Raw genomic sequence first — 27985 nt, forward strand, 5'->3', positions numbered from 1 at the left:
ACATTACATATACAGTTATACATTACATCCACTCTTTTTTAGTTTCTTTTCCCATATAGGTCATTACAGAGTATTGAGTAGAGTTCCCTGTGCTATACAGTAGGTCCTTATTAGTTATCTATTTTATATATAGTAATGTGTATATGTCAATCCCAATCTCTCAGTTTATTTCCCCCCCTTTTCCCCTTGGTAACCATGTTTGTTTTTTATATCTGTGACTCTATTTCTGTTCTGTAAATAAGTTCATTTGTACCATTTTTTCTAGATTCCACATATAAGCGATATCAGGTATTTGCCTTTCTCTGTGTGACTTACTTCACTCAGTATGACAATCTCTATGTCCACCCATGTTGCTGCAAAAGGCATTATTTCATTCTTTTTTATGCCTGAGTAATATTCCATTGCATGTATGTACCACATCTTCTTTATCCATTCCTCTGTTGATGGACATTTAGATTGCTTCCATGTTCTGGCTATTGTAAATAGTGCTGCAATGAACATTGGGGTGTATGTATCTTTTTGAATTATGGTTTTCTCCAGATACATGCCCAGGAGTGGGATTGCTGGATCATATGGTAGCTCTATTTTTAGTTTTTCAAGGAACCTCCATTCTGTTCTCCATAGTGGCTGTACCAATTTACATTCCCACCAACAGTGTAGCAGGGTTCTCTTTTCTCCCACCCTCTCCAGCATTTATTGTTTGTAGATTTTTTTGATGATGGCCATTAGGGTTGTAATTTACAGCTAGGAAATAAAGGGTTGGGGTTTTAAAAAGCACAATGGAGATGGTTACTTACACACTGATGGAGAAGTGTATGTTACATTAAGATTTGAGATTTTAAGGTAAAATATTTACATCTGTAGTTGACACTAACCAACTGCGGTAAATGAAATGCCAAGATAGAAATATAGTGCTAAAAGTTCCTATGAGGTGTAAGAATGTAGAGAAAAATGGCACATAAGCTACAATAGCATAATTACATAAATTCAGAGCTGGGAGGGAACTTAAGGCACCTAAAAGTCAATCCTTTCATTTAGTACATGAATAAATTAAATAACTTACAAGGTCACATAGCTCATTATTGATAATACCAGACCGTGGGCAAGGACTCCTGACTTGCTGTTTCCACCAAACCTAAAGAAGGATTGACTATCATCTAAACCAAGGAAAGGGGGGTGGTCAGAGACAATCATCTTGTTCATTGAACATGCTGGTCCAGACTGGTTCTTCAGCCTCAAAGAGCAGCAAAAATGTGGGGTCATTAGGAATGGCATTGTAGAGGAAACAGAAGAGTTCACATTCAGAATACAGTAGGCAGTTCTGTGTCCACACTGGAGGAAAGATACATTAAAGCTGGAGAAAGAACCACAGGAGGAAATGAAACTGATCTGAGAGTTGGAAGAATAGTATATAAACACTCTGACATTTCAGCCTGAGCCGTTAAAAGAAAATAATTGTTGGAACTGGACCTGAAACGTTTGAAGTCAGCATAGAGGAAAATGAGACGCTTCCACAAAATAGCCCTGGACACCATTGTCAGATGTTGTCATGAATTAAATGACCCATAAGACTGATCCAGTATGATAATTACTATGGCCTTGTTTACAAAACCCTTTTTCTTGTCATTTCAATTCCCACTTGATCCCTAGAAACGCCACCAATGGAAAGGGGACAATGAATGCCTAGTTGTTTCCCTTGGTGACAGTGGTGCTTCAGGTGTCAACAGGATGACACTTACTTGGAGTCCCTCCTCTGTTGACCTTCATTTCATTCCAAATCCTGGATTATTGTGAATGAGAGACACCTCCTCCCCATCAATCATAACTGTCAACTACTGATGTCTTTTATTCATTTTCTCTTGTTGGCGTAAACAGTAATTTCATGCCTGTGAATATTTTCCTGTGTAAGTATGCCTTGATTTGTAATAGCCATAGTGAAAACTGTTTTTTATGAAACTGTCAGAGCATTCAAAAGGTAAGTGTTTTGTGTATCCAGAAATAAAAAAATTATCCCTTAGTTTCCCATCTTTGGTGTGTTCCATTTCTTGCTTCAAGTTAATCAGATGTCACAGTCATCGTCTTTCTTTTCCTAGGGTTTTTTCCTTCTTTTATCTTCCCTTTTGTATTTAACTTTTAATGTTCATCTTCTGCATATATTTTTTTAAACTCTGATATTTTCATATTTATTTGAAAGCTTAGAGGTTTTAATGGTATTAATGTGTGCATTTTCATTAGATAGCAAAAACTGACCAAATCCTCTCCTAGTGAGCAATTATTGTAAAAAACTTTGCAAAAAATATGAGTTTTAAATACTGAATAATAACACTAAACTGCTAATAATGATAATCTCTAAAGGAGGGGATTAAGGAGAAATTTAACATTCTATATAAAACTTTTCTGCGTTGCTTGATTTTTATACACTAAACATCTATAACTTAAGTGAGAAAACAATTATAATAAATTATTAATAACTGAATATTGAACATGAGATATTGAGCTAATAGAAAGCTGAAGTCAATAAATATCTTTCTCAATGTAAATAGGTCTCTTAGGACCTCTTCCAAGCTAGCAAAATACTGTTTAGTTCCTGGTAGGAGATAATTTGCTGTATGGACCCTTGGTTACTATAGACAAGCATTTCTTAGGGTGAGCTCCACAAAATACTAGCTCTGCCCCTTAGTAATAGGCATACAGGGAAAAAAAGGATTCTGTGCTTTGGTAACTTTGGTAAAACACTGGTTTAAACAAACATAAATAAGTTTCTTCACTGCAGTATTTCTCAGGGTGTTTAATATGCTACTGCACAAGTGGGAACAGAGGGTATTACACAGGTTTTTCCAAACTTATTTGTTCCCAATACCTTTGTTCCTCCCAGAACTACTGTTCCAATGCACATATTTTGGGAAACACTGCTGTAGGGTGTTCAAGAAAGAGTTCATTTCATAGTGATAGGTAATGAAGGACCCTACCCCTTCTTATTTATCACAGGATTTATCCATATATAAAGATACCCTTACTGAATGAAGTAAGTCAGACAGAGAAAGACAAATATCATATGATATGGCTTACATGTAGAATCTAAAAAAATGGTACAAGTGAACTTATTTACAAAACAGAAATAGAGTCACAGATGTAGAAAACTAACTTATGGTTATCAAGGGAGAAAGGGGGTGGGAGGGATAAATTGGGAGATTGGGACTGACATATACAAACTACTATATATAAAATAAACAACTAATAAGAACTTACTGTATAGCACAGGGAACTCTACTCAGTACTCTGTAATGACTTATATGGGAAAAGAATCTAAAAAAGAGTAGACGTAGGTATATGTATAACTGATTCACTTGACTGTACAGAAGAAACTAACACAATGTTGTAAATTAACTATACTCCAACAAAAATTATTTAAAAAAAATAAAGTTACCCTGTTTGTTGCATGTCATTTTTGAGCCAGATGTAGAATATTGAAGGTATAGATTTTTCCAATATTAAACTAATACATTTTTTTAACTAAACAAAACTTGTTTGTGATGGATTGTCCTTTTTATGTATTGATGGATTTAAAATTGTGGTTTACGTTCAGGATTTTTACATATTACGCTTATAAGAGAGACTAACCTTTAATTTTCCATTCTTGTAACGTGTTGTCAGGTTTTGGTGTTAAAGTTCTGCTGGTCTCATAAAATGAGTTGCTTAGTGTTCCATCGTTTTTCTTCTCTCTGGTAGAGCCTGTGAAATCTTGGTATTAACTCTCCTTTGAATGTTTGGTATAACTCACTAATGAAAATATCAGAGCCTGGAAATTTATGTTGCTGTGTTTTATTTCGCTCGATAGTTTTCAGTTTTGCAAGAGAATCTCACTTCTGCAAGAGGAGTCAGGCGCCATTCAGTGTAGTGGCCACAGTCCCACAGCCTTGCCAGCAATAAGCAGTGGACTTAGTTGGGCACAAGGGAAATGCTTCACGCAGCTCTGCCAGCTTCAAGATGACGTTCAGGTTCAGAGCAAGTGGTGAAGCAGCCAGAAATTTAACAGGGTAATTCTGGAAATGAGACACGCATAGAATAGCTGAGATAAGCTCCTCATACATCCTTGGCTGACTGAGACACTACACATGGTTAGAGAAGATCCAAGAGACCTTAGAGAGACCAGCAAAACGTAAAAGATGAGGGACACTTGAGCACAGGCTGAAACTTTGAATGCATTCCCCAGTCCACACACATATCAGTCAGCAGAGGGTAGGAGCCTAATTGGCTCAAGATGTTTGAGTACAACCTCTGCCCAAAGCATTGACTGACCAGTAAGCTATGCAGTCACAGAGGAAATCACTAGGGAGCCAGTTTAAGCAAACATAACAAATTAACAAACAAAAATAAAACAGCAGAGCCATCAGTGGCTGCACATCAGGGAGATAGATTCTGCAGTTTAAATCTAGGCATGTTATTAAACAAAAAAACCAAAACTCCAACAACTCTCAAAAATATAAAATGAAACTCAGAGTAGCTACAATATATTATCTAAAATGTCCATTTTTTTTAATCAAAAACTACTAGATACGCAAAAAAACCCAGAAAAGTTCTACCCATATACAGAGAAAAAAGCAGTTAGAAGAAACTATGAGTGGGCCCAGCTTTTAGCTTTAGCAGGGAAACACTCCAAAGCAGCTATTATAAATATGTTCAAATAATTTTAGAAATGCTAACAATGAATCAACACAAATCAAATCTCAATAAGGAAACAGTATAAAAAGGAACGAAATGGAAATTCTAGATTTGAAAAGTATAATAACTCAAATGAAAAATTCACTAGATGGTCCCAGCAGCAGATTTGAGATGACAGAAGAAATAATCAGTGAATCTGAGGATAGACTAATAGAAATTATCCACTCCAAAGAACAGAGAAAAAAGAGGATTGAAGAAAAATAAACAGGGTCTTAGAAACCCCGGAGTCAAGCATTCCAACTTAAATGTAATGAGAGTCCCAAAATGGGGAGAGAGAAAGGAGTAGAAAAAATATTCCAAGAAATAATGGCTGAAAACGTCCCAAATTTAATGAAAAACTTTAACTTACACATCCAAAAGCTCAATGAAATTTGAATAGGATAAACTAAAAGAAAACCACACCTAGACATATGAGGCAAATTTCTGAAAGCCAGGGACAAAGAGAAAAATCTTGAAAGCAGTGAGAGAAAATGACTCATCATATATAGGGGGAAAACAATTAACTAACTAACTTCTAACTTCTCACTAGAAATACTGAAGGCCAGAAAGACAGTGGAATGACTTATTAAAAGGGCTGGGGAAGACGTAGAGAACGGACTTGAGGATACGGGGAGGAGGAAGGGTAAACTGGGACGAAGTGAGAGAGTGGCATGGACATATGTACACTATCAAACGTAAAATAGATAGCTAGTGGGAAGCAGCTGCATAGCACAGGGAGATCAGCTCGGTGCTTTGTGACCACCTGGAGGGGTGGGATAGGGAGGGTGGGAGGGACACACAAGAGGGAAGAGATATGGGGACATAAGTATATGTATAACTGATTCACTTTGTTATAAAGCAGAAACTAACACACCATTGAAAAGCAATTATACTCCAATAAAGATGTTAAAAAAAAAAAAGGGCTGGGGAAAAAATACCATCCTCTTAACCAAGAATTCTATATCCAGTAAAACCATTCTTTGAAAAAGAAACTGAAATAAAGATATTACCAGACAAGCAAAAACTGAGAGAAGATGTTACTAGCAGACTTATTATATTATACTGTTAGATCTACTACAGATTGTCAGGCTATATAAAGAAGCAAGATCCAACTATATACTGTTCACAAGACACACACTTTAGATTCACAGACACAAAGAAGTTAAAACTAAAAGATGGAAAATGATATACCATGCAAACAGTGATCATAAGACAGCTGGAGTGGCTTATTAATGTCAGACAAAACAGGCTTTAGGGCATAGAATATTCCTAGAGATAAATAGGGACATTTCATAATGGAAAAGGATAGGTATATCCTTTATATATATCTATATATATATGACCACTCATAAATTTACATGTACTTAACAAAAGAGCCCCAACATACATGTAGCAAAAAGGGATATAACTGAAAGGAAAAATAGATAATTCAACAATTTTAGTTAGAGATTTCAACACTTCACTCTCCATATGTGGTGGCCAGGAGAAATGCCTCAAAGAACTCCACCCACAAGGAACAGACCTGACCAAGAGCCTGAGCTACTGTGCTGCATTTGCTCCCTGACTGTGCTTCCCACAGGCTACGGCCAGCCAGTTGGAATACTCCATGTCACTGGAATACTAAGGCAGGTCCATTCCTAGGAGAAATGAGGCTCTTCTTATTGTTAACTTTAACTTGAGGACTCCCAGCAGCTTGGCTGAATCTTTCTTAGTCTGCACAGTAGTCTAGCGTGCTTCTGCCCAATCTTCCTTCTCCCTCTCCTTCACTCAGAGCCAGGTCTGTATTGCAGTCTGGGGTCTCTCCCAAGTTTTTCCAGCCCCCTCTTTCCTCTCACAGTCATTACCCCTAATCTTCATGTGTTTAATCCCATCTTGGCATCTGCTTCTTAGAGGACCCAGATTAGCACCACTGGTACCAAGAGTGGTCCAAGAAAATAGGTGGTCAGACAGAGATTTGGAATGGCTCACTTACTGCCCAGCAGAGGAAGAAGATGCCGTCCTGGTTGGGGAATGGGATGTGGCACAAGATGGTGCCTCAGTTGCTAAAGGTTTCACTGGTGGTGGCCTGTGAAAATGTCCTGGTGGCGGAGAAAGCCGTGGCAGGAGCCATGTTTCAGGCCTTTCAGAAAATATGGGGGACCAGTGCCTACAAAGGCCGGAGTTGGCTGGTTGCTGCTAAGTTGTGACATGCTATTGTTAGCAAGCAGTTAATGGTTAAGTGTGAGAGTCAGAGAACCTCTGGTAGCTTACAAAGAGGTCCTGATTGTAAGGTCGGATCTTAACAGACGGCACCGCGAAACAGAGGAAAGCTTCAAGTGAGCTTTATTAGGGAGCGCTCCCGGGCCAGGTTCACTGGTCCGAGAGAAAGGGGCCAGAGAAGTCGCACCCGGGCGAGGGTTGGGCAAGATTTTATAGGGGAAGAAGGGAAAGGGGTGTGGTGAATCTGGGAGGGCGCAGGGTATTCCTTATTTGGTGGTCTTTTCAGGTATCCTGGGGGACCGTTAGTACCGCGCCTCGAAAGGGGGGAAGGCTGGGCTGGGTTCGAAGTCCCCAGGTCAGTTTCTGGAACTGGGTGGTCCGGAATGTCTCCAGGGCAGTTTCTGGAACTGGGTGGTCCGGAGAGTTTCGGTCTGATGCAACCTGTGAATCTGATTGTGTTCCCCTGCCTCGGGCCAGTTGGCCTTACACTGATCTTTTGCAGTAGAAGTGCAGGCACATTTGAGCAGCAGGCTGAAGACCTAGTTGTTAGAGGCTCAGAGCTCAGTAGCTGTTTACACTGGTCAGCCAAGGCAGGACCGGTAGGAAAATGTCAGGGCCTTGGTGATAAAAACCTAGGATCCTAAAATATGGGTGGGGACATCTGGATGGGTGCCTTTGAAGATATTGCCTTGGCAACCACCATGCCCCCCGGGGCCCTCTGTGCGCGCAGAGATGGCCCATATTCCTTAAAAAGAGATTAACACTTCCATTGTGCTGGCAATAGGTGCTCTCCTCAGAAGCTGTCCTCACCCCCACCACCTCCCCTGGCCACCAGGATGAAAACTGGGGCTATGTCAGGCCTGAGTAAATTATACTCAAAATTCTACTTGTGTGTGTATGTGTGTGTGTTCCTGGGGAATCGCCTCCTTTTTTTAGCTTTCTCAGTCTGTGACTAAAAATATTTCTGAAACACTAGGTTCCATCACTCAAAGCCTTAGGCCTCTTTGCCACCAGAAACAGCTGTAATTTCATTATGAAGCAGATTTGAACTAATTTTCTCTCCTAATGATCTGGGGAGAGGTTGCTTCCAGATACCAAAGTAACTTTTCAGCAACATACCATTTGAACTCTGAGCAAAAACTAACCTGCTAAATCTGCAATCTCATTTAGCCTCCAACACCAATTAGCACCTCAGTCCATTACCCTGAGGAGAGTCAAACCTGCCATCCTTGGCCACCAGTCTAAATACAAGCCAAGCCACCAGACTAAATGTAGCTACTGCTCTGAGGTTGATGCCATTAGCTGTACTGTCCTCTGCTTCTCCTGTTGACAATTACCAGGGCTGGGACTGGGGTGAGGCAAGGAAGGCGTCTAGAGCAAACACGTAAAGAAGACTTCTTTTTAAGTTCCACCCTACGCTAGCACTTCCTCCATCCAAGAGTCAGAGCCTCCTTACATTTTGCACCCTAGGGGTCTCCCTTGTGTCACGCTAGTCCCCAGCACTGTACATCACCAACCAGGATGCATCCATTATGGTGTAATAGACAGAGCATCAGCCCCAGGGTGGAGGGGGGAGGGGTAGAAGTAGAAGTAGATTAATTACAGAGAAAGTGACCTTGTAGCTAATTGAGGAAGGTGAAGGAAGTCATTGTAGAAAAGTGGGATGGGCAGGGTGGTAATCTGGTGATAGGAAAAGAAGCAAAGGGTCAGATGCAGGTCTGGGATAAGACCTGGGAACAAAATGAAGCTAAATGGCTTAGAACAAGGAGAGTGAACAAAATAGTGATGCTGGGAGCTGGCTGGGCAAGACAACTGAACTCCTTATTTTATTTAAAGTCTTATTTTCATAGAATCACACTAGAAAATCCTGTTATAAGGTAGGGAGAGAAAATCAGAAAATCCCTATAGAACTAAAATCTATATGTTAATGTTTTCAAAGTCTGGGAAGACTTCTGTGGGCATGTGGGATTTCTGAAGTTGGGCCAGCTAAAATTTAAGGGCCCTTGTATGACTATTATTTTTCTGAGGAAGGGGACGAGCATATGTGCAAAAATCAATATACTGAATTTAACAAAATTAACAACTTGCATTTGGGTACTGTTTTATAGGTTACAAAGTCCTCTGACCATTGTCTTTTTAGTTCTCAAGTCTTTTTTCTGTGCCTTTGCCATTTCTGTTCCCAATTCTGAAAAATCTCTTACCCCTCCTAGACTGCAGGTTGAGACTTAATTTTTGAAACTGCTTTAAGAAATAATTTACGTACCATACAATTCACCAACTTAATGATTCAATGATGGTTCTTAGGCAAAAGTTGTGCAACCATCATGACAATTAATTTTAGAACATTTCCATTACCCTAAGAAAGATATCCTGGACCCATTGGTCGCCACTCCCTATTTATCCCCCAACTTCTCTAGCTGTAGGCAAGCCCTACCTGTAGTTACCTATTCTGGACATTATATTTCATTTTTAGTTTAAAGTGTCCTTGGGGATTAGGAGTCCTTACCTTTGGAATTCCTAATCTCTAAATGGTATGACTCTTGCAATAATCAGGGACCTGTGACGGAAATAGGAGGGAAAGAGAAATGATATTTAACAACCACTATATGCATACCGATATAGATTCGTTATTTTCACAACCATCCTATGAGCCAGGTACCATTTAACAGCTGAAGAAACCAAGGATTATAGAAAGTAAGTAACTTGCCAAAGCTTACAAAGTTAGTAACAAAGCAAGGATGTAAAGCTTGCTTTTCTGACTAGAGCTCACACTGTCTTTGTTCCACTAAATCAGTAGTTCTCAAACTTTGGTGGGCACTAGAGTCAAGTGGAGGGTTTATGAAAGACAAATTGCTTGGCCCCTCCCACAGACTTTCAGGTTTATTACCTCTGGGGTGGGGCCCATGGATTTGCCTTCAGAGGCTGCTGAAGCTGCTCTTTCTGGGACTGTGCTATATCCCGCTGCTTAACAGAACAGTATCTGAGAACAGGATTGATTAAGATCACAGAGCCAGATGCTGAAGTAGCTTTCATATCATCTGGTCATCTTTTCAGAACAGTACTTATGACCTGTCAAAGCAATTGCTGATTGATAAAAGGCAGGAGGTAGTTGGAAAGGCAAAACAGGGAACTAACATGCTGCAGAAGACATACTGAAGTGCGAGAACATTTTTTTCTGGTTGGGAAATGTGATAAGCAATTAGAGAGTTAGCTATGGTGCATGAAGCACCTAGAGGTAGCATTTGTCAGCTGGATGCAAAATGTAAGGTTGCTTGTCTAGTTCAGAACTATAGCTGCTTTAAGGAGAGAAGGCAGGCAGATAGAGGACTGTCAACAGCAAGGTCTTTTCTCCTTCTTTGGCTACAGCTATAGTTGCACACTCATGCTGACTTCATTCCCAAATGTTAACTAGGCCAGAGCTTGATCAGACTGAAATCTGAATTTGTATTAAAAACATTCTCACAGATACTGAGAAAATGTGTTCCCTTGAATCTGTTCTAGCTCTGGATTTTATTGAAAATGTTTGATTTTTTTTTTCTTAGTGGGAGGGGAAAGAGGGCATCTGGAAATCACTTAATCCAGAATCTGCAGTGTAATTGCTAGAGGAGGCTCAAACATGATTTGAACATCCCTAGCTGTGGGATTTGGTGACCAGGCTCCCAAGAGAGGATGACACAGCACAGGGAATAGCACAGACAGCCTGCCTTGCTTTTTAGAGAGCAAATATGCAAAAGTCCTTGCTCAGGTCACCAGTGCTGAGAATACTCTTAATAATTTAAATGGACAAGGGGAACTTCCTTATGTGTAGGTGAGCCTGCCCTACAGACAGAATAGAGAAAAAACAGCAAAGTGAAAACAGGGAGTGCAGAGTGCAGCTGGATTAGGCCTTTATATAGATAGCTTTTGTTTTTTTTCAGAGCACTTTTTTTTTAAGTTATTTATGTATTTATTTTTGGCTGTGTTGGGTCTTCGTTGTTGCGCGTGGGCTTTCTCTAGTGGTGAGCAGGGGCTACTCTTTGTTGTGGCGTGCAGTGGCTTCTCTTGTTGCAGAGCACGGGCTCTAGGCACGCGGGCTTAAAGTGGTTGTGGCACGCGGGCTCAGTAGTTGTGGCTTGCAGGCTCTAGAGCTCAGGCTCTGTAGCTGTGGCGCACAGGCTTAGCTGCTCCGCGGCATGTGGGATCTTCCCGGACCAGGGATGGAACCTGTGTCCCCTGCATTGGCAGGCAGATTCTTAACCACTGTGCCACCAGGGAAGTCCCCAGAGCACTTTTATGTATATTAACTCATGTCAAATATTATTATTATTAAACAGGGTGCAGATAAGTGTAATGAGTTAGCTCAGTTAATGAGTTAGTTTAACTAGTTAATAGATGCACGTACTAGGATTAGAGGTAGACAGTTACTTGGAATGCCAGGAAAACAAAACATTCAGAAATAATAGTAACCACATAAATGCAATCTAGGGAAAACCACATTTCCTTCCAAAGTGGTGGAAGTGAAGTTTACTTGTTGGTATTTTCTTACCTCTTTCATATTTGTTCATTCATTCATCCATCCATTCATTCAACAAACATGTATTGAGCGCTTCCTATTTCCAATTATTTTGCTCTGTGGGCCTTGGGAATGTAGAAATGAGATATGGTGTCCATTCATTCAGCAAATATTTATGAAGGTCCTACTGTGTCTCAGAAATTGTTTTAGGTGCTAGGGATATAGTAGTTAAAAACAGACAAACAGGGGCTTCCCTGGTGGCACAGTGGTTAAGAATCCACCTGCCAATGCAGGGGACATGGGTTCGAGCCCTGGTTGGGGAAGATCCCACATGCCGCAGAGCAACTAAGCCCGTGCACCACAACTACAGAGCCTGCGCTCTAGAGCCCGCGAATCACAACTACTGAAGCCCTCGTGCCTAGAGCCCGTGCTCTGCAGCAAGAGAAGACACCACAGTGAGAAGCCCGCGCACCGAAGCGAAGAGTGGGCCCCGCTCAGCAACAAAGACCCGACACAGCCAAAAATAAATAAATTAATTAAATAAATTAAAAAAGAAAAGATTAAAAAAAAACTAGACAGACAAAGCAAGAAATGTATAAACCAGTTTGGAGTAACAAAGGGAAACAAGCTATAATAAAAATAATAAAAATGTGATAGAGGATAGGTAGACAACTAGTGTGATGAAACAAGTATAGTACAATGTTAACAGCAGAATCTAGGTGGTGGCTATATCAGTGTTTACTGTAAAATCTTTCAACTGTATGTCTGAAAATTCTTATGATAAAATATTGTAGAAGAAAGTTATAGGAATGATAAAAAAAAGGCAGAGATTTGGGGAAAGTTCATGGAGGACATGGCAGTGTTTTATCCTCTTCTTCCTCTCAGCTACCTAATATCCCCTTAGCTATGAGTCCATCAACTTCCAAATTCCAATAGGCCTTGTCTTGGGCTGTGAAGAGCTCTGCAAAAGTCCTTGAAGATCTTATCTTTTTAGTGGAGAAAAACTTGGAGGAGGAGAAGCAGACACATGAATCAGCTAAAACTCACCCACCCCACAGGCATTTGATAAGGCACCCTTCTAGCTAACCTCCCCCAAATGCCTGCCTCTGGGTACCAGGTAGCTGCGTTCCCCAGCTTAGTTTCCTGTCTGAGCTTCTGTGGAGTTTGGTTTTGGATGGTTACCTGAAATATATAAAAAGTGAAGCGAACATTTGTTTTTTCTAATACTCAATTTTCTTTAGTAATTTTTTTTCAAAAGAATTCTGAATTTTAGGTAACACTAAGTTTTGAAAGAGAATGCTATAGACTTAACTTCTCCTTTAGACTGTAGGACCCCCATCAGCTCATTTATACCAGTCCCAGGTTCACAGGGGCAGCGGCTGTGACTAGTCTAGTCCTCCCTCTCTCCCCTGTGCCCAAACGAAGCTTCCCTTTCCAGTTTCAGCCCTTTAGGGGCTTTTCCTCATAGATCATTTATATAGGGTCTTGTACCTGTGCAGGGTACCACGTTAAGTACTTTAAATACAATAGTTCATTTAATATAATAATCCTAGCATGTAACTGCCATTACTATTCCCATTTAACAGATGAGAACATTGAGCAAGGGAGATTAAGTAACTTGCTCAGGGAACTGCAAGTCAATGCAGAAATCTGGCTCCAGGGGTGGCGCTGTTCTGAGTCATCAGCAGCTACTGCCTTTGTAACCAAGTGCCTAATTCCCCATCTCTGAGAAACCAGTTCACTTAAAGGTATTAATAAGTCAACGTGACATTAAGCATCATTTATCGTTTCCACAGCTCTAACTCCACAGGAACCTCAGTGTTTGGGATTTCAAACTACGGTTAGAAAGGGCGTTGATGTTAGGAGGGAGGGCTTCCCTCAGATGAGCTCCTCAAATTACCTTTCTCTAGGAAGGACTCCAGAGAGTCGCCGTTTAAGGAGGATGGTGTTTGGGGGTTTCCAAGAGAGGAAATATTTAAAGCCAGAGGCTGACATATTATTTTGGCAAACGGGATGGGAAAAAGAAATCTCATTTTCGCAACACAAGTTTTTAGTCTGGATAATGGGTAAATGACATTAACTCTTTGTTTCATCTTAACCTTCCAAGCTTGTTCTAATTTTGCTTCTCAAACCTGAGGCATCTCCTCCATTATTTGATCTGTCCTTTTAGCTTTTTATCCCTTTTGAAATAGGTGGGAGCATACCCAATTAAAACGCAGAAGGCTCCTTTCTTTTCCCTTGGTCCCGCCGCAGGTCGTCGTCGCGGAAAGGGTTAACCAGGCGGGTTGGGAGAAGGGTCGGGCTCATACCTTTCCCAGAGACCCCAGGCGGCGGCGGCGGGGCCCGGGAGGGGCGGAGGCTGGGGCAGACGCCTCGCCGCCGCTGCCTCGGCGAATAGCAGTGCGCTGTCCGCCCGGATTGGAGCAGCAGCATCACGCTGACCTCTGCCTGGGATGTAAACCGGGGCGGCCACAGCGGGCAGAGGAAGGCTCTCGGCTCCTTCGGGAAAGCCAGCTCCAGCACCGGGATCCGAGCGGTGCGCAGGGAGCCGCGTCAGCCTCGACCTGGGCAGCGCCCAGCGGAGGCTGCGGGAAGCGGAGGGAGCCCGGCGCGGGCGGGGAGCGTGCGTCCGTTCGCACAGGCAGCGGGAGGAGGGGCGGCGCGAGCCATGGCTGGGGACAGCGAGCAGACCCTGCAGAACCACCAGCAGCCCAACGGCGGCGAGCCCTTCCTGATCGGCGTTAGCGGGGGCACGGCCAGCGGCAAGGTACGGCGGGGCCCCGGGGCCGCTCTCTCTTCTCCTCCCCACCTCTCCCCACCCCGGCCGGGCCCCGGCGGCGCCGCATGTGGCCGGCGGCCGCGGGCCATGTCAGTTCCTGCAGCCACCGCGTGGCCCGCGCGCCTCCGCTGCTGGCCGCGCTCCAGTGCAGAGTCTTCCCCGCGCAGACTCTGGGCGCCGCGGCAGCGGATGGGCGGCCGGGGACTCGGGCCATCTGAGGTTCCAGGGGTACTCCGGCCACCGATCACAGGGCTGGCACGCTCCCGGCGGCGGTAATTCGTGGCCGGGGTCCTATGGGGGAGGGGCGGAGAAAGCGGATGCTTATTGTTTTGCAAGTCCGTCGTGGGGGAGAGGGCTTTAAGCGGGGTCCTCTACGAATCCCCGGTACACCCGTCTTCCCTCGGCCTGGCGTTGATGTGCTCGCCCGGCGACGCAACCCCGGTGCCGGGTCGGAGCGAGCCGGGTAGCCCGACCGGGAGGGCTGCGAGAACGTGACGCGGCGTCCCGGGGAAGGGGAGCCGCACTTGGGCTGGACGCCGGTGCCGGGCACTGCAGAGGTTTTCGGGTAAAATCCCGAGAGCCAAATAGGCGAGGTGACATCAGTGAAATGATCATAGTCGGGGCTTCTCTTTTTGGGGGGTTTTAAGAGGAAACGCGGTCGGCTTCAATAAGAAAGTTGTGCTGGCCCCATGCTCTTAGATGTCTGGGGCCGTACGCGTCTTGCATCCGCGGAAGGAGGTCGTTCTCTGGCTGTCTGACTCCTCTAGGAGCCTGCTTTCTTTGTTTTTTCAGCAAGGCAAGGAGAGACTAGGGATATGCTTTCCTAGCTTTGCCCGCGGCTTTTTCTGCAGGTGGAGAAGGGTAGAGTCCTCTCAGATAGTTTTCTTTGCTCCCCTGCCTTTAAGATGTGGCTACTTGTTTATCCTACTGTTACCCTACTGTTTAACAAGTTCATTTGGTGCCCGGGCTCCTCAAGGGGAGCCTGCGAGAAATAGGTGCTGCGCGCTGGGTTTGGCGAGGTGGGATGATGCCTCCTAGGGTCAGGGAGAGCGGAGCAGGAAGGCTGGTTGGTGCCATGAGAAGCGAGCCACGAGGTTTTTGCTCCGGAGCAGACTCTGCCGTAGCCCCTCCTCCATTTTGGTTTTACATTTTTCCCTCCAGGTCTGGACTACTTTGGCGCCCGGGGCCCAGGCACGGCAGCTGGCGCTATGGAACTTCTTTATTGATTAGTTAATCTCGACTGTAGCCCCCAAGGCTTGGGATCTGCCTGCTTTATGTCCCAGAAGTTTATGTTGAATTTGCCCCTGGTTGAATGCCTTTTTTAATTTTTAGAAATTTTACATGTTTTTTATTGGTACTATTACTAGTAAGTCAAAGCCAAACCAGGATGCCAGCTCTTTTAGGAAATGTACCTGTTATATTAGAATTTTCTCAGTCCCCCTCCGCACCACCCCCCCCCCCCGCCCTTTCCATAGTATATTCGTGTTATGTGGGACCTTTTTTGTTGTTGATGGCCGTATTCCCAGCGCTCCTAGCACGATGCCTGGCACATAGTTGGACCCAAATATTAACCTGAGATCCAGCCCTCCTAGGGGAAAGGAGACCGAAACTGGCAGATGAGTGTAGCATTTAGAAACAAAATGACCTTGGTAATCATCTAAATAATTTAGTCACTACAGAGGCGGAAACTAAGATCCTAAAAGGTGAACTAACTCGCTTCTTATTATTGTGCGTTCCTCAATCATCACCTTTTCTCAGTGGATAATCAGTATAAATGTGTTATTTCTGTAACGTGTCAAGTAGGAGCTAGGAATGAGCCATTAAGGGAACTCTTAACTCTGCTGTCCCTATTTCTCATCAAGGAGGAAGATACTCCTAAGAAAGGGTCTATTTTCATGCAGTTTTTAAAGCATGTTGTATCTTTTGGGCATTAACAAATACTTTGTCATTGTAAGATTTTATAATTTTTTTGTTATTAAGAAAAAGTCCAAAGGAGCATTGGACTTCAAAAATTCTTTACTGCAGTCAGTTTGCTGCAATTATGTCTTGATACTTTAGTCCAGTCCTTAGTGCCTTTTCTCCAAGGAATTTGAAGTTTTTGTTTTTGTTTTTTTTTTTTAAAGGATGGTCAGCATTAACAAACTGGACCTCCTTTGGAAGCCTCAAGTCTGAACATTGTGGTACAGGAGGGCCTGGAAGCAGTCGATACTCTACCCCCTGCATATTTGCTCTGTGCCTGTTAAAGGAATTTGGGAGAAGGCAAAGGGCCCAAGGACATCAACTAAAAAGGACAGTTTTAGAGCTAGAAGGAACCTCGGAGGCCCTGGAGTCCAACACTTCATCTCATCACTTACGGATGAGAAAAATAATGAATTCAGATCATATATTTGTCCCAGCTATTGGCCTTGTTTAAGAAGAATTGACTAAGGCATGCCCGGAGAACACAAGTTTACACTTTCAACCTGGAAAGGGGCTACTTGGAAATGGCTACAGAATGGTTTCAGAGGTACTTGACCCAAAAGGAAATGGAAATGCAGATTGCTTTGTACTCAGTGGCCTGGCAATATAGATCTTGATTGCTTTCTCCCCTCCTTTATAAGAGAAAACAACTCCCTGTTCAGCTTCTCTTGAGAGCTCTAATTTGTCTCAATGTTGTTGTTGCCCTGAGTTAACAAGTATTTTATCTTAGCCTAAATTAGTTTGGTTGTAGAAGGCAAAAATAGCGATTGTGGTTATATATTACATTTTTGTTTGTTTGTTTTGGCCATGCCACACAGCATGTGGGATCTTAGTTCCCCCACCAGGGATCGAACGCGCACCCCCTGCATTGGAAGCGTAGGGTCTTAACCACCGGACCGCCAGGGAAGTTCCATACATCACATTAAAGTTTGTTTTATACATGAAGATTAATTAGGACTCTAGAGTAAGCTTTGCTAGGCTGACATGGCAAATCATTCTTAAAAACTCACCTTAAAATTGTGGTGGGGGCTTCCCTGGTGGCGCAGTGGTTGAGAGTCCGCCTGCAGATGCAGGGGACACGGGTTTGTGCCCCGGTCCGGGAGGATCCCACATGCCGCAGAGCGGCTGGGCCCGTGAGCCATGGCCGCTGAGCCTGCGCGTCCAGAGCCTGTGCTCCGCAACGGGAGAGGCCACAACAGTGAGAGGCCCGCGTACCGCAAAAAAAAAAAAAAAAAAAAAAATCACATTCTCGTATTTCCTCCTAAAGGACAAGTCTAAGAGAGCAAAAAGTAACACTGGATGGGGGAAAAAAACAGTTTAAACTTCTTTACCTGAATATATATCCATGACTTTAGGTGCCATTCCCTCTCCTCTTTATTTTTGCTGTTTACTGAGCTGTGACTTCTTCGCCAATTAAAATAGCTTCTCAGTCTGCACTGCCATCAGAGCGGTCTTCCTTAGTGTAGCTCTGACTGTGCCACTCTCCTTTTTGGAAACCTTGGATGCCTCTTCACTGACCAGGCTATAGGTCAGATATTTCAGCACAGTGCACATCCCCCTGGCCCCCAAATGTGGTCCCAGACTATTAATTTATTTATTAAAAAAATTTTTTTTAAATAAATTTATTTATTTATCTATGGCTGTGTTGGGTCTTCCTTGCTGTGCGTTCAGGCTTTCTCTAGTTGCAGTGAGCGGGGGCTACTCTTTGTTGCAGTGTGTCGGCTTCTCATCGTGGTGGCTTCTCTTGTTGTGGAGCACAGGCTGTAGGCACTCAGGCTTCAGTAGTTGTGGCTTGCGGGCTGATAGAGCACAGGCTCAGTAGTTGTGACGCATGGGTTTAGTTGCTCCTCGGCATGTGGGATCTTCCCGGACCAGGGCTCAAATTCTGTGTCCCCTGCATTGGCAGGCAGATTTCTAACCACTGTGCCACCAGGGAAGTCCCACCAGACTATTTTTCCACTCTTGTCCCGCTTCCCCACACCCAAATGCACACACACACATCTGTGGAACTTCTTTCATTTATACTTTTGCTCCTGGTCTTCTCTCTGGAACGGCCTCTAATCCTTTCAAGGTTTCAGTTTTGTTAATACTTCCCCCAGGGAACTTTGTTATCCATTTTCTTAATCAGAATTATTTTTTGTCTCTAATGCTTCCATAGTTTCACCACATTTTGCCTAGTGCTGGGGTTATTTGTTGACTGCTTCCCCCGCTATAGTAAAAGTTCTATAAGAGCGTCTCATTTATTTCTGCCTTAATGACCATTACAGTGTTTGATACAGTGTTTGTTGAACTGAGTTAGGCAGACCATCATTTGTAATTATCCTTTTATTCTTTTAATTCATAAGACTATTTGAATTAGGCTTTGAAGCCACAGTTGAAACCATGTTTAACTGAGCTATTCGTGTTGCAGTGACTAGACAGTAAAAAACCCCGCTGAACCCTAATACTGTACATTGGTATTGCTTATTCAGAGCCTAGCATTTAATTAGTATGTACTAAATGAACATTTGTTGAATGTCATTGTGAAGAATACTGTATTATGAGGAAGTCAGGTCGTAAGGAAATATGAGAGAAAGTCTGTCAGTATTTTATAGTTGCAAGCTGCTTAAACAGCTCATCAAGCCAATTTATCATTAAAGCATTTCCTTATCTCTTCCTTTTGAAGTGGGGCAGGTGTCTTCCCCACTGATGGATAACACTGGAAGGTGTTAGGAGAATTTTTGACTTGCCTGAGGTCATGTAGCTAGTAAGTGATAGAACTTGGATTGGAATCCAGGTTTTTCCTTTACTAAAGCTATGCCTGTTTTGAACTTTCTCCACAAGCAGGGACCAGCCCTCGGACGTATTTTGAGGGAGGTCAGTAGGACAGTGTATGAATAATACAGACCAAGAGAGGACATTGCAGTCCCCTCAGAGGTGGGGGCTGTCACCTCAGCTCTGCCTGACCATGAGTCAGCATCTGCTTTTGGAGCGCTCTGGAATGCTCCCTGGACCTCCGGCTCCGACTCCCATTGCTGGGTTCCTGGAACCTCGGCAGCCATCCCCATCCGGCCAGATCACTCATTCCGCACCCTCCCTCCATCAGGTGCTCCCAGAACCATGGGACTGCTTTGGTTCTTTTGCTGTTTTTCTCGGAGCTGGCATTGTCTGCTTTGTACCGCCTCAAGCTGCTGCCTGGGAGGTCTGACGGGATCTGGCCCTGCTGACCTCCTGCCACTCTCCCCTTTGCTCTCGATTCCAGCCACATCCCCAGCTTGGCCCATCATGTTTCCCCCTGCCCAGGGCTCTTCACACTTGCTGTTTGCTCTGCCTGAAATTCCCCTCTTGTTCATTGTGCCAGTGCCTAGCACATGCCTGCCAGAATGAAGCCCAAGCAGCAGGTCTTGCTGCTGCTGCCTTTCCTCAGCTGCTGCCTCATTTCTTGTTGGAAAGTCTTTGAAGTGTGTTTCTGATGCACACTGTCTGTGGTCACCTAACTCCAGCTCACTGTACCTGTAGCATTTGCTTAGGTCTTCTGCCTGATATTATTTCTTTCTTATTTTTTTTAAACATTCCCACCAACAGTGTAGGAGGGTTCCCTTTTCTCCAGCATTTGTTGTTTGTAGACTTTTTGATGATGGCCATTCGGACCAATGTGAGGTGTGATACCTCATTGTAGTTTTGATGTACATTTCTCTAATAATTAGTGATATTGAGCATCTTTTCATGTGCCTGTTGGCTATCTGTATGTCTTCTTTGGAGAAATGTCTATTTAGGTTTTCTGCCCATTTTTTGATTTTTTTTTTTATATTGAGCTGTATGAGCTGTTTATATAATTTTAGAAATTAATCCCTTGTCAGTTGCATCATTTGCAAATATTTTCTCCCATTCTGTAAGTTGTCTTTTCTTTTTTCTTTTTTTTAAAATTATCTTTTGAGTTATGTTGCTTTATATATATATATTTATTTATTTATTTTAAGATTTCGTTTTATTTATTTTTGGCTGCGTTGGGTCTTCATTGCTGCGCGCGGGCTTTCTCTAGGTGTGGTGAGCAGGGGCTACTCTTGGTTGCGGTGAGCAGGCTTCTCATTGCGGTGGCTTCTCTTGTTGCGGAGCACGGGCTCTAGGCATGCGGGCTTCAGTAGTTGTGGCTCGCGGGCTTTAGGGTGCAGGCTCAGCAGTTGTGACACATGGGCTTAGTTGCTCCACGGCATGTGGGATCTTCCCGGACCAGGGCTCGAACCTGTGTCCCCTGCATTGGCAGGGGGATTCTTATCCACTGCACCACCAGGGAAGTCCTGTAGGTTGTCTTTTCACTGATATTATTTCTTTGTTGAGTCTTGCTCTCATGAGGTCCTGTGATGGAGACAGGTTGTGTTTGGGAATTTCATGGCTGAAGACCTGGCCTTTTTTGCTAGTGGGATCTGAGATAGTGCTGTTGGAATTGCTTAAGATCTCTAAGGTCTTTTAGACGTGTGTCTCAATTTTTTAAATCAATAAAAACGTTTGAATGTATATTCTGTGTGTGTGTGTGTGTGTGTGTGTGTGTTTATGTGCTTTCTTGTCCATTAAACTTTTTATCATTAAAGCATTTGATCATCTTGTTATTGTAATGTGTCATGTATCTGAATATGCAAATTATGTAAGTATAATCAATGTAATTAAAAACAAAAATAGGGGTAATGAAAAGATAAGAAAAATGAGATAAACACTTAAAATTGTGGTTTCTTTAGCAGTATAAAGACTTTTGGTTCTTACTGAATGTTTTATTTTTAAAAATCTTATTTCAAATGTGGTGATTCATGAATCTTGGATGATCTTGGTGATATTACTCTTAGTGATAATATAAGGCTGAAAGTTTGGTTCTAAGTTAAGTATCATGAATCTTGATTTCATGACTGTATTTTAAAAAGTTATTCCCCAAAATGATCCAAGTACAGGAAACTCATCCTTTGCAGTATTTATAAAATCATGAGAGTCCCATCCCCCTATTATGCAGCTAGAAAATTTTCATCGTCCTTGTTGTCCATCAGCTGTTTTTGCAAACCAAGATGCTCCATTTAATGTTTTCTTTCTTTTTTTTTATACAGCAGGTTCTTATTAGTTATCCATTTTATACATATTAGTGTATATATGTCAATCCCAGTCTCCCAGTTCATCCCACCACCACCATCCCGTGTGATCACACATTTCATTTTGGTGGAGCATTCATTTTCACAATAATAGTGACAGAAGATTCTACCACTTGCTTTTTGTATGACTTGTGGCACATTACTGTAGAGCTTTGGTAAGGTAAGAATTTTGCCTGGTACATACATGGTAGAAGCATAAGAATTTTGTGTGTGTGTTGTTGAAGTTGAGTTGTGCTTCTTTATTGCTTTAATGAGGCTGGAAGTATGCTGTCTGGTCTGATATCCATACCTCCCTTCCCCTCAGCTGAAGAGCTGTTTTGTCATATCTCAGCAAACATCCTCTGTTTGTTTGCCTGTCCTGTAGGCAGTCCGGAGTTCTGCAGTTGTCTGTAGGATTGCCTCCTCCCGCATGGTGGAGGGTGAGCTCTGTCTCTGTGCAGGTTGGTAGTCTCTCTCAGGCTCTACACAGAGCTTGTAGTAGAATGGGATGCTAAGAGTGCTGACCTGTGATTTTGGACTATGGTCTTTAAACATGTTTGCATCCATTTCTGCTAAGAGAATTTTGGAGAATTCTTTATCCCTGTCACATGGTTTTGACATCAGTTTCTTTTATCACATGAGTAAAGAGTAGCAAAATATGTAATTTCTGATATAGTGTAAATGTTGACGTTTTAAAATAATTGTTTCCTTCTCTTAAATGTGCTCTAAATACTGTAATAATTTGACCTATTACCATCCATTTAAGAAATACATGAATAAGCTCTTCATTGAATCAGAAATGTTAATTTTTCATTTTTTTCTCCTTGAAATCTTATTTCAATTCCACTTCCTCCACAAAATGTTAATTTGTTTTTGTGCTTGAAAATTTTTTATCGATCACTCTGTCATCCTTCTGCAACAGAAATATGTATGTACATTGGAATGATCTTTATTTCCTGTTCTCATAAGTCTCTTCAGTGTTAATTTCCTTTGGATTGCATCAGTATGGTTATTAGCATAAATTAATCAGATCAAGTAGATATACATTTTGGTAAGTAATTAGACACAAAAGGTAGAATTATGTTGGAAAGCAACTTGATGAGACAGGTGGAGCTCCCCCACCCAATTACTTCATGTATTGGGGGATGATTACTACTTAATGCTAGAATAAGATGTTTTGCTTGTTTAGATGTAAACTTTGAGAAACCTTGTTGACGTAAGTAGATGGGAATGGAAGAACTTTTGTTATATCAAGGTCACCCAGTTTTCATCTTTCTATTTATATGTCAGAACCTGATGTGTATTTATGAATCAGCCAGCTTGCCACCCACCTCCCTTTAATTTTATCGAAAGCAGAAAACTGGAAACCTCCAGAATTGTAAAAGCATTTGTTACCCACTCGTTGGGTCATTCACTTTTTAGTAACGGCACTAGTATCTCAAATCAGTGTATGGCCACTAATTTAGGAAACTTGCATTCCGGTCCAACTTTGCCAGTTACTTATTAGGTATATTCATCTATAGAAGAGGGTCCTTTCAGCTCTTAGCGTTTCACAATTCCACAGCTTGCCCTGAGTATCCTATAATTGTTTTCTCACTACCGGTCACACAGATCAAGTACTTTTCAAACCTTCAACTCCGAACCTCTATGACGCGGTTGGCATTTGTCATCTTTTGGTGGGGTTCTGAGGCACTGTCATCTCTTGGCCCTTGCCAACATCCACCTGAACTGGATTTCTCGTAGGTCCTGGGGCCCTGTGTGCTTCCTCTCACAGATAGATGTTGCTTCTTTTCCCTAGAGTTCCTTCCTCCCTGCATCCTCCTTCCTTTTCCTTACCCGGATAGCCCCTGCTCATCTTTCCGTTGGTGTCTCTGTCTCCTAGGCAGCCCTCCTAGGCTGGCATGATTGAGTGTCCCTCTGCTGTGCTGCTAAAGTGTCCTACCAGACCTCCGTTGTAGAATTCTCCCCCACCCAGGGCGGTCCTTGCTTCTTTAGTCTGTCTTCCTCTCTAGACGGAGCTCTCAGCATCAGGGACTATGTTTACCTCACTGTTGCCTGAGTGAGGCTCACACGTGGGCTAACAACAGTCTATGTGAGTTCTCAGTAAGTGTTTGTTAAATAACCAAACATTAAGGACTCATCTGTAACTCCCTGACATCTTCACTTAGATGTATAACAGGAATCTCAATACGTCCAATATTTAAGTCCTGCGCTTCCCTCAAATGTGCTCAACCTGTAGCCTTCCCCATCTTAGTTGATGACATTTTCAGCCTTCTAGTTGCTCAGGCCTAAGACTTTGGAGCCATTCTTGACTCCTCTTATGTTCACTTGTATCCAATCCATTAAGGAATCTTGTAGACCCTACCTCCTTACCTACATGTCCACAATCTGACCACTTTTCATCTCCACTGCTTCCACTCTGATCCAAGCCACCAGCATCTCTCAGCTGGGTCACTGCAGTAGAATCCTGACTCATCTCCCTGATCTACTCTTGTCTTCTGTCTATACTCTGTTCTCATCGTAGCAGCCAGAGTGATTCTGTTAAAATGAAGGAAGGTTGGGCTTCCCTAGTGGTGCAGTGGTTGAGAGTCCGCCTGCCGATGCTGGGGACACGGGTTCGTGCCCCGGTCCAGGAAGATCCCACATGCCGCGGAGCGGCTGGGCCCATGAGCCATGGCCGCTGAGCCTGCGTGTCCGGAGCCTGTGCTCCGCAACAGGAGAGGCCACAGCAGTGAGAGGCCCGTGTACCGCAAAAAAAAAAAAAAAAAAAAAAATGAAGGAAGGTTGGTTAGCAGTTTCCCTGCTTCTGCTCACAACCTTGCAGTAGCTTCCCATTTTACTCTCAATAAAAGCCAAAGTCCTTACAAAGATCCACAGGGTCCTACAAATGGGCCTTTGCATTGGCTGTTCATTCTGTGGGGACAGCACTTCCTTCAGACATCGGAATAGTTAACTCTCTCACCTCCTTGGTCACCTTATTTAGAATTGCACCCAGTAGACACTCTAATATTTGTTGAATCAATGGATGAAGAGTGCGTTATTTCCTTGCTCAGTTATCCCTTCTAATACTAGTTTTCAGCACTTAAACCCAGTTGCTTTGGCTGTTGCTGGGAGATCACTGTCCCTTTGCTGGTCACATTTGTACTTCCTCTTGGACATCACTTTACCAGGATAGGATTGTGGGCACATTGCCAACCACAGAGCTCGGCGTCAGTGTACATTCTAGATGGCTTCGGTGCCTGTTTAATGGCGCGTTTAAAAAATATATAATGAACGTTAATATCTCGCTGTCAAATTCATATTAGGGATGCCACCTAATTTTGTTTAATGAAATGCTTGTTGATATGAACTAGATTTTTACTTTAACTCAAGAAATGCTAGAAGAGTAGATCTTTTAAACCAAAACGATTATCTTCTCTATCTTAGAGGAAGGTAGATGCATCATCTTTTGAGAAAAACTCTCTCTGCTTTGGGCAGCTTGCATTCCTCTGAATATAGGCCTTTCATAGCATGGATTGGAGTTGCAGAAGTGCTGAGCAGAGCCATAGGGTGGGAAAACATGGTAGCTTTTTAGGTTCTTTTGAGTTTAGAGTGGCTTGTAGGCAACAGAGTATGTCCTTACTGAATCAGAGAGATTCGACATGACAGACACTGTCCAAAGCTATGTGTGTAATTCTGTATTGTCCCATTGGGGTTATTAGTGTTCTTCCTTTCATCAACACAGATGAGACATAATTATATGTATTACAAACTTTAGTTTCTGCTGTAAAACAGCAGTGTTAAGATCTGAGATGCTACTATTTAAAATGTTTTCTCTTTTTCGACAAAAGAAATGCAGATACTTTGTAAACTGAAACAGTTGAGGTCTTCACTGCTCTAGTAAATTTATGATAGGACTGATAATAAGTAGTTCTGCGCAGGAATAGAACTTGGAACCCGGGGCAAATACCCAGGAGCCACGGGTAGCCTGCCGCATCTGTGCAGCTCATGAGTTAGCACCTCTACCAACAGGTGCACTGGAATCAGCCTGGCATTTATCAAAGCAGCTGTGGTATGACTGCCCTTTGTCTCAGTGGAAGGTTTCTTTTCTTTTCTTTTTTTTTAATTTTTATTTTTTTGGCTGTGTTGGGTCTTCATTGCTGCTCGGGGTCTTTCTCTAGTTGCAGCGGGTGGGGGCTATTCTTCCTTGTAGTGCGTGGGCTTCTCATTGTGGTGGCTTCTCCTGTTGCGGAACACGGGCTCCAGGCGCACGGGCTTCAGTAGTTGCAGCACACAGGTTCAGTAGTTGCAGCATGTGTGCTCTAGAGCGCAGTCTCAGTAGTTGCGGCGCACGGGCTTAGTTGCTCCGCGGCATGTGGGATCTTCCCGGACCAGGGATCAAACCCGTGTCCCCTGCATTGGCAGGCAGATTCTTAACCACTGCACCAGCAGGGAAGTCCCAGTGGAGGGTTTCTGAGGACCTGTTTCTGTTGTATGGTGTATTGGTTGTCTGCGCAAACTTTCTCCAGAATTTCTCCAGTAGTTGAGTTTGGTGAGGAGATTGGTTAAGAGCCCTACTGTTTCAGGTGGGCTGCATTTCCTGGGGACCTGTTGATTTTTCTAATGAGCTAAAACATGCATTAAAAGTTTATTTTATTTTATTTTATTGAAGTACAGTTGATTCACAATGTTGTGTTAATTTCTGCTGTACAGCCAAGTGATTCATTTATACATATATTTATACATTCTTTTTCATATTGTTTTCCATTATGGTTTGTCACAGGATATTGAATAGAGTTCCCTGTGCTATACAGTCAGACCTTGTTGCTTATTCATTCTATATATAATAGTTTGCATCTGTTGATCTCAAATTCCCAATCTTTCCTCCCCCCCACCCCCCCTTGGCAACCACAGGTCTATTCTCTGTGACTTTGAGTCTGTTTCTGTTTCATAGATAAGTTCATTTGTGTCATATTTTAGATTCCACATGTAAATGATATCATATGGTATTTGTCTTTGTCTGACTTCACTTAGCATGATAATCTCTAGGTCCATCCATGTTGCTGCAAATGGCATTATTTCATTCTTTTTTATGGATGAGTAGTATTCCATTGTATATTCGTACCACATCTTTATTTATTCATATGTCGATAGACGTTTAGGTTGTAAAACATGCTATTTTAATTAGTCAGTGGCTTCATTTTCCTCTACCCCCCTTGTAGAGAAAGTAAAAAATTTTTTTAATATTTACTTATTAATTAATTTATTTTGGTGGTTCTGGGTCTTAGTTGCGGTGTGCGGGCTCCTTAGTTGCCACACATGGACTCCTTAGCTGTGGCATGCATGTGGGATCTAGTTCCCTGACCAGGACCGGGCCCCCTGCATTGGGAGCATGGAGTCTTAACCACTGCACCACCAGGGAAGTCCTGAGAAAGTAAACCTCTGAAAGCATAAGTAGCAGACGACGGAGTGATACATAGCAATTGAATAAGGGGCAGTGAGTATTCTTCTGAAGGCATTGCAGGCAGAGCCCTCCTTGTGTGACTCTGGAGGACACAAGCTAGAGGCTGTGCTGGATTGACCATTTGGGTTCTGGAGGGACACGATCACGGGACGTCCTGCTGGAAGTGGAAAAGCTTGTTTTGTACATCTGAGAAGAGCTAATCCCCAGCCTGCCATGAGGCTCCTTTTGCAGGTCTTTGTGGGGTTCAAGGTCTTGGTGTGATAGAATCAAAGCTTTATGATGTCTCTCCTTGCAGCAGGGATTGCAGTAGATCTCCAGTAGGTCCAGACAGCTCGATGGGCTTTGGAGTCAGCGTGCTTGTGTTAACGTCCCAGTTCCACCACTCTTCATCTGTTTCTTCTGAACCCCTTTCTCCATCTGTGAAAAGGAGGTCATGTCTCGTTTGGAGAGTTGCTAGGATTCCATGGGAAGGAGCAGAAGTACATACATCGCAGGGAGTCTACAGGGGACCTGTTCGCCTGCACCGTGGTTCCTGCTCTGCAGCAGCCGTGCTGTCACTGCAGGCTCTTTGGCCATCCTGCTGACACTTCTGACCAGCACGGCTCCCTGAGCACATGAGCCTGGTGCTGTCCAGGCGTTGCGGTGTTGATAGTGATGAGGACCCCTTTGGGCATTGTGATTCCTACCTGCTAACCGTGGTGCTGTCTCCTTGAGGCCATGGCCTGTCCTCTTTGCTGATAAGGCCATGACTAGTCAGACGTTGACTTCTCAGTGTTCTTTTTCTCATCCCCAACTTGCTGGAGGCCTTAGCGATCCTGTTCTGTAGCTGTTAAGATGGACTTGTTTTATAAAGTGTAGTTATGGGGGAAAAAAAGCAATTAATTAACATACCTTTTTTTTTTTTGGCTGTGCCACGTGGCTTGTGGGAACTTAGTTCCCTGACCAGGGATCAAACCTGCGCCCCCAGAAATAGAAGCATGGAGTCCTAACTGCTGGACCGCCTGCCAGGGAATTCCCTAACGTTACTTTCTTTTATTTCTTTTGCGGTACGCGGGCCTCTCACTGTTGTGGCCTCTCCCATTGCGGAGCACAGGCTCCCGACGCGCAGGCTCAGCGGCCATGGCTCACGGGCCCAGCCGCTCCGCGGCATGTGGGATCTTCCCGGACCGGGGCACGAACCCGTGTCCCCAGCATCGGCAGGCGGACTCTCAACCACTGCGCCACCAGGGAAGCCCCTAACATTACTTTCTTAAAAAAAAACCAAAAACCCTTTTAATTAAAAATACAACATACAGGAATGGGTGTAAATTACAAGTGTGTGG

The 27985-nt window shown here is 43.2% G+C and overlaps 1 protein-coding gene and 1 long non-coding RNA gene across 2 annotated transcripts in view; one reads left to right on the top strand and one right to left on the bottom strand.

The window, feature by feature from the left end:
* Positions 1-3888: 3888 nt before the first annotated feature.
* On the bottom strand, positions 3889-13715 carry LOC132423439 (uncharacterized). Its single transcript, XR_009518994.1, has 3 exons — positions 13597-13715; positions 9407-9457; positions 3889-4043 (listed from the first exon to the last, which is right to left on the bottom strand). It is a non-coding gene; the product is annotated as an uncharacterized lncRNA (long non-coding RNA).
* The window catches only part of UCK2 (uridine-cytidine kinase 2), a 71679-nt gene continuing 57334 nt past the window's right edge, over positions 13641-27985 (top strand). The window contains exon 1 of the mRNA XM_060009180.1: positions 13641-14159. Within this exon, the coding sequence (XP_059865163.1) occupies positions 14061-14159 (99 nt within the window). The 5' untranslated portion in view covers positions 13641-14060. The remainder of the gene's footprint in view (positions 14160-27985) is intronic.

This window comes from Delphinus delphis, chromosome 1 (assembly GCF_949987515.2).
Source record: "Delphinus delphis chromosome 1, mDelDel1.2, whole genome shotgun sequence".
Taxonomy (NCBI): domain Eukaryota; kingdom Metazoa; phylum Chordata; class Mammalia; order Artiodactyla; family Delphinidae; genus Delphinus; species Delphinus delphis.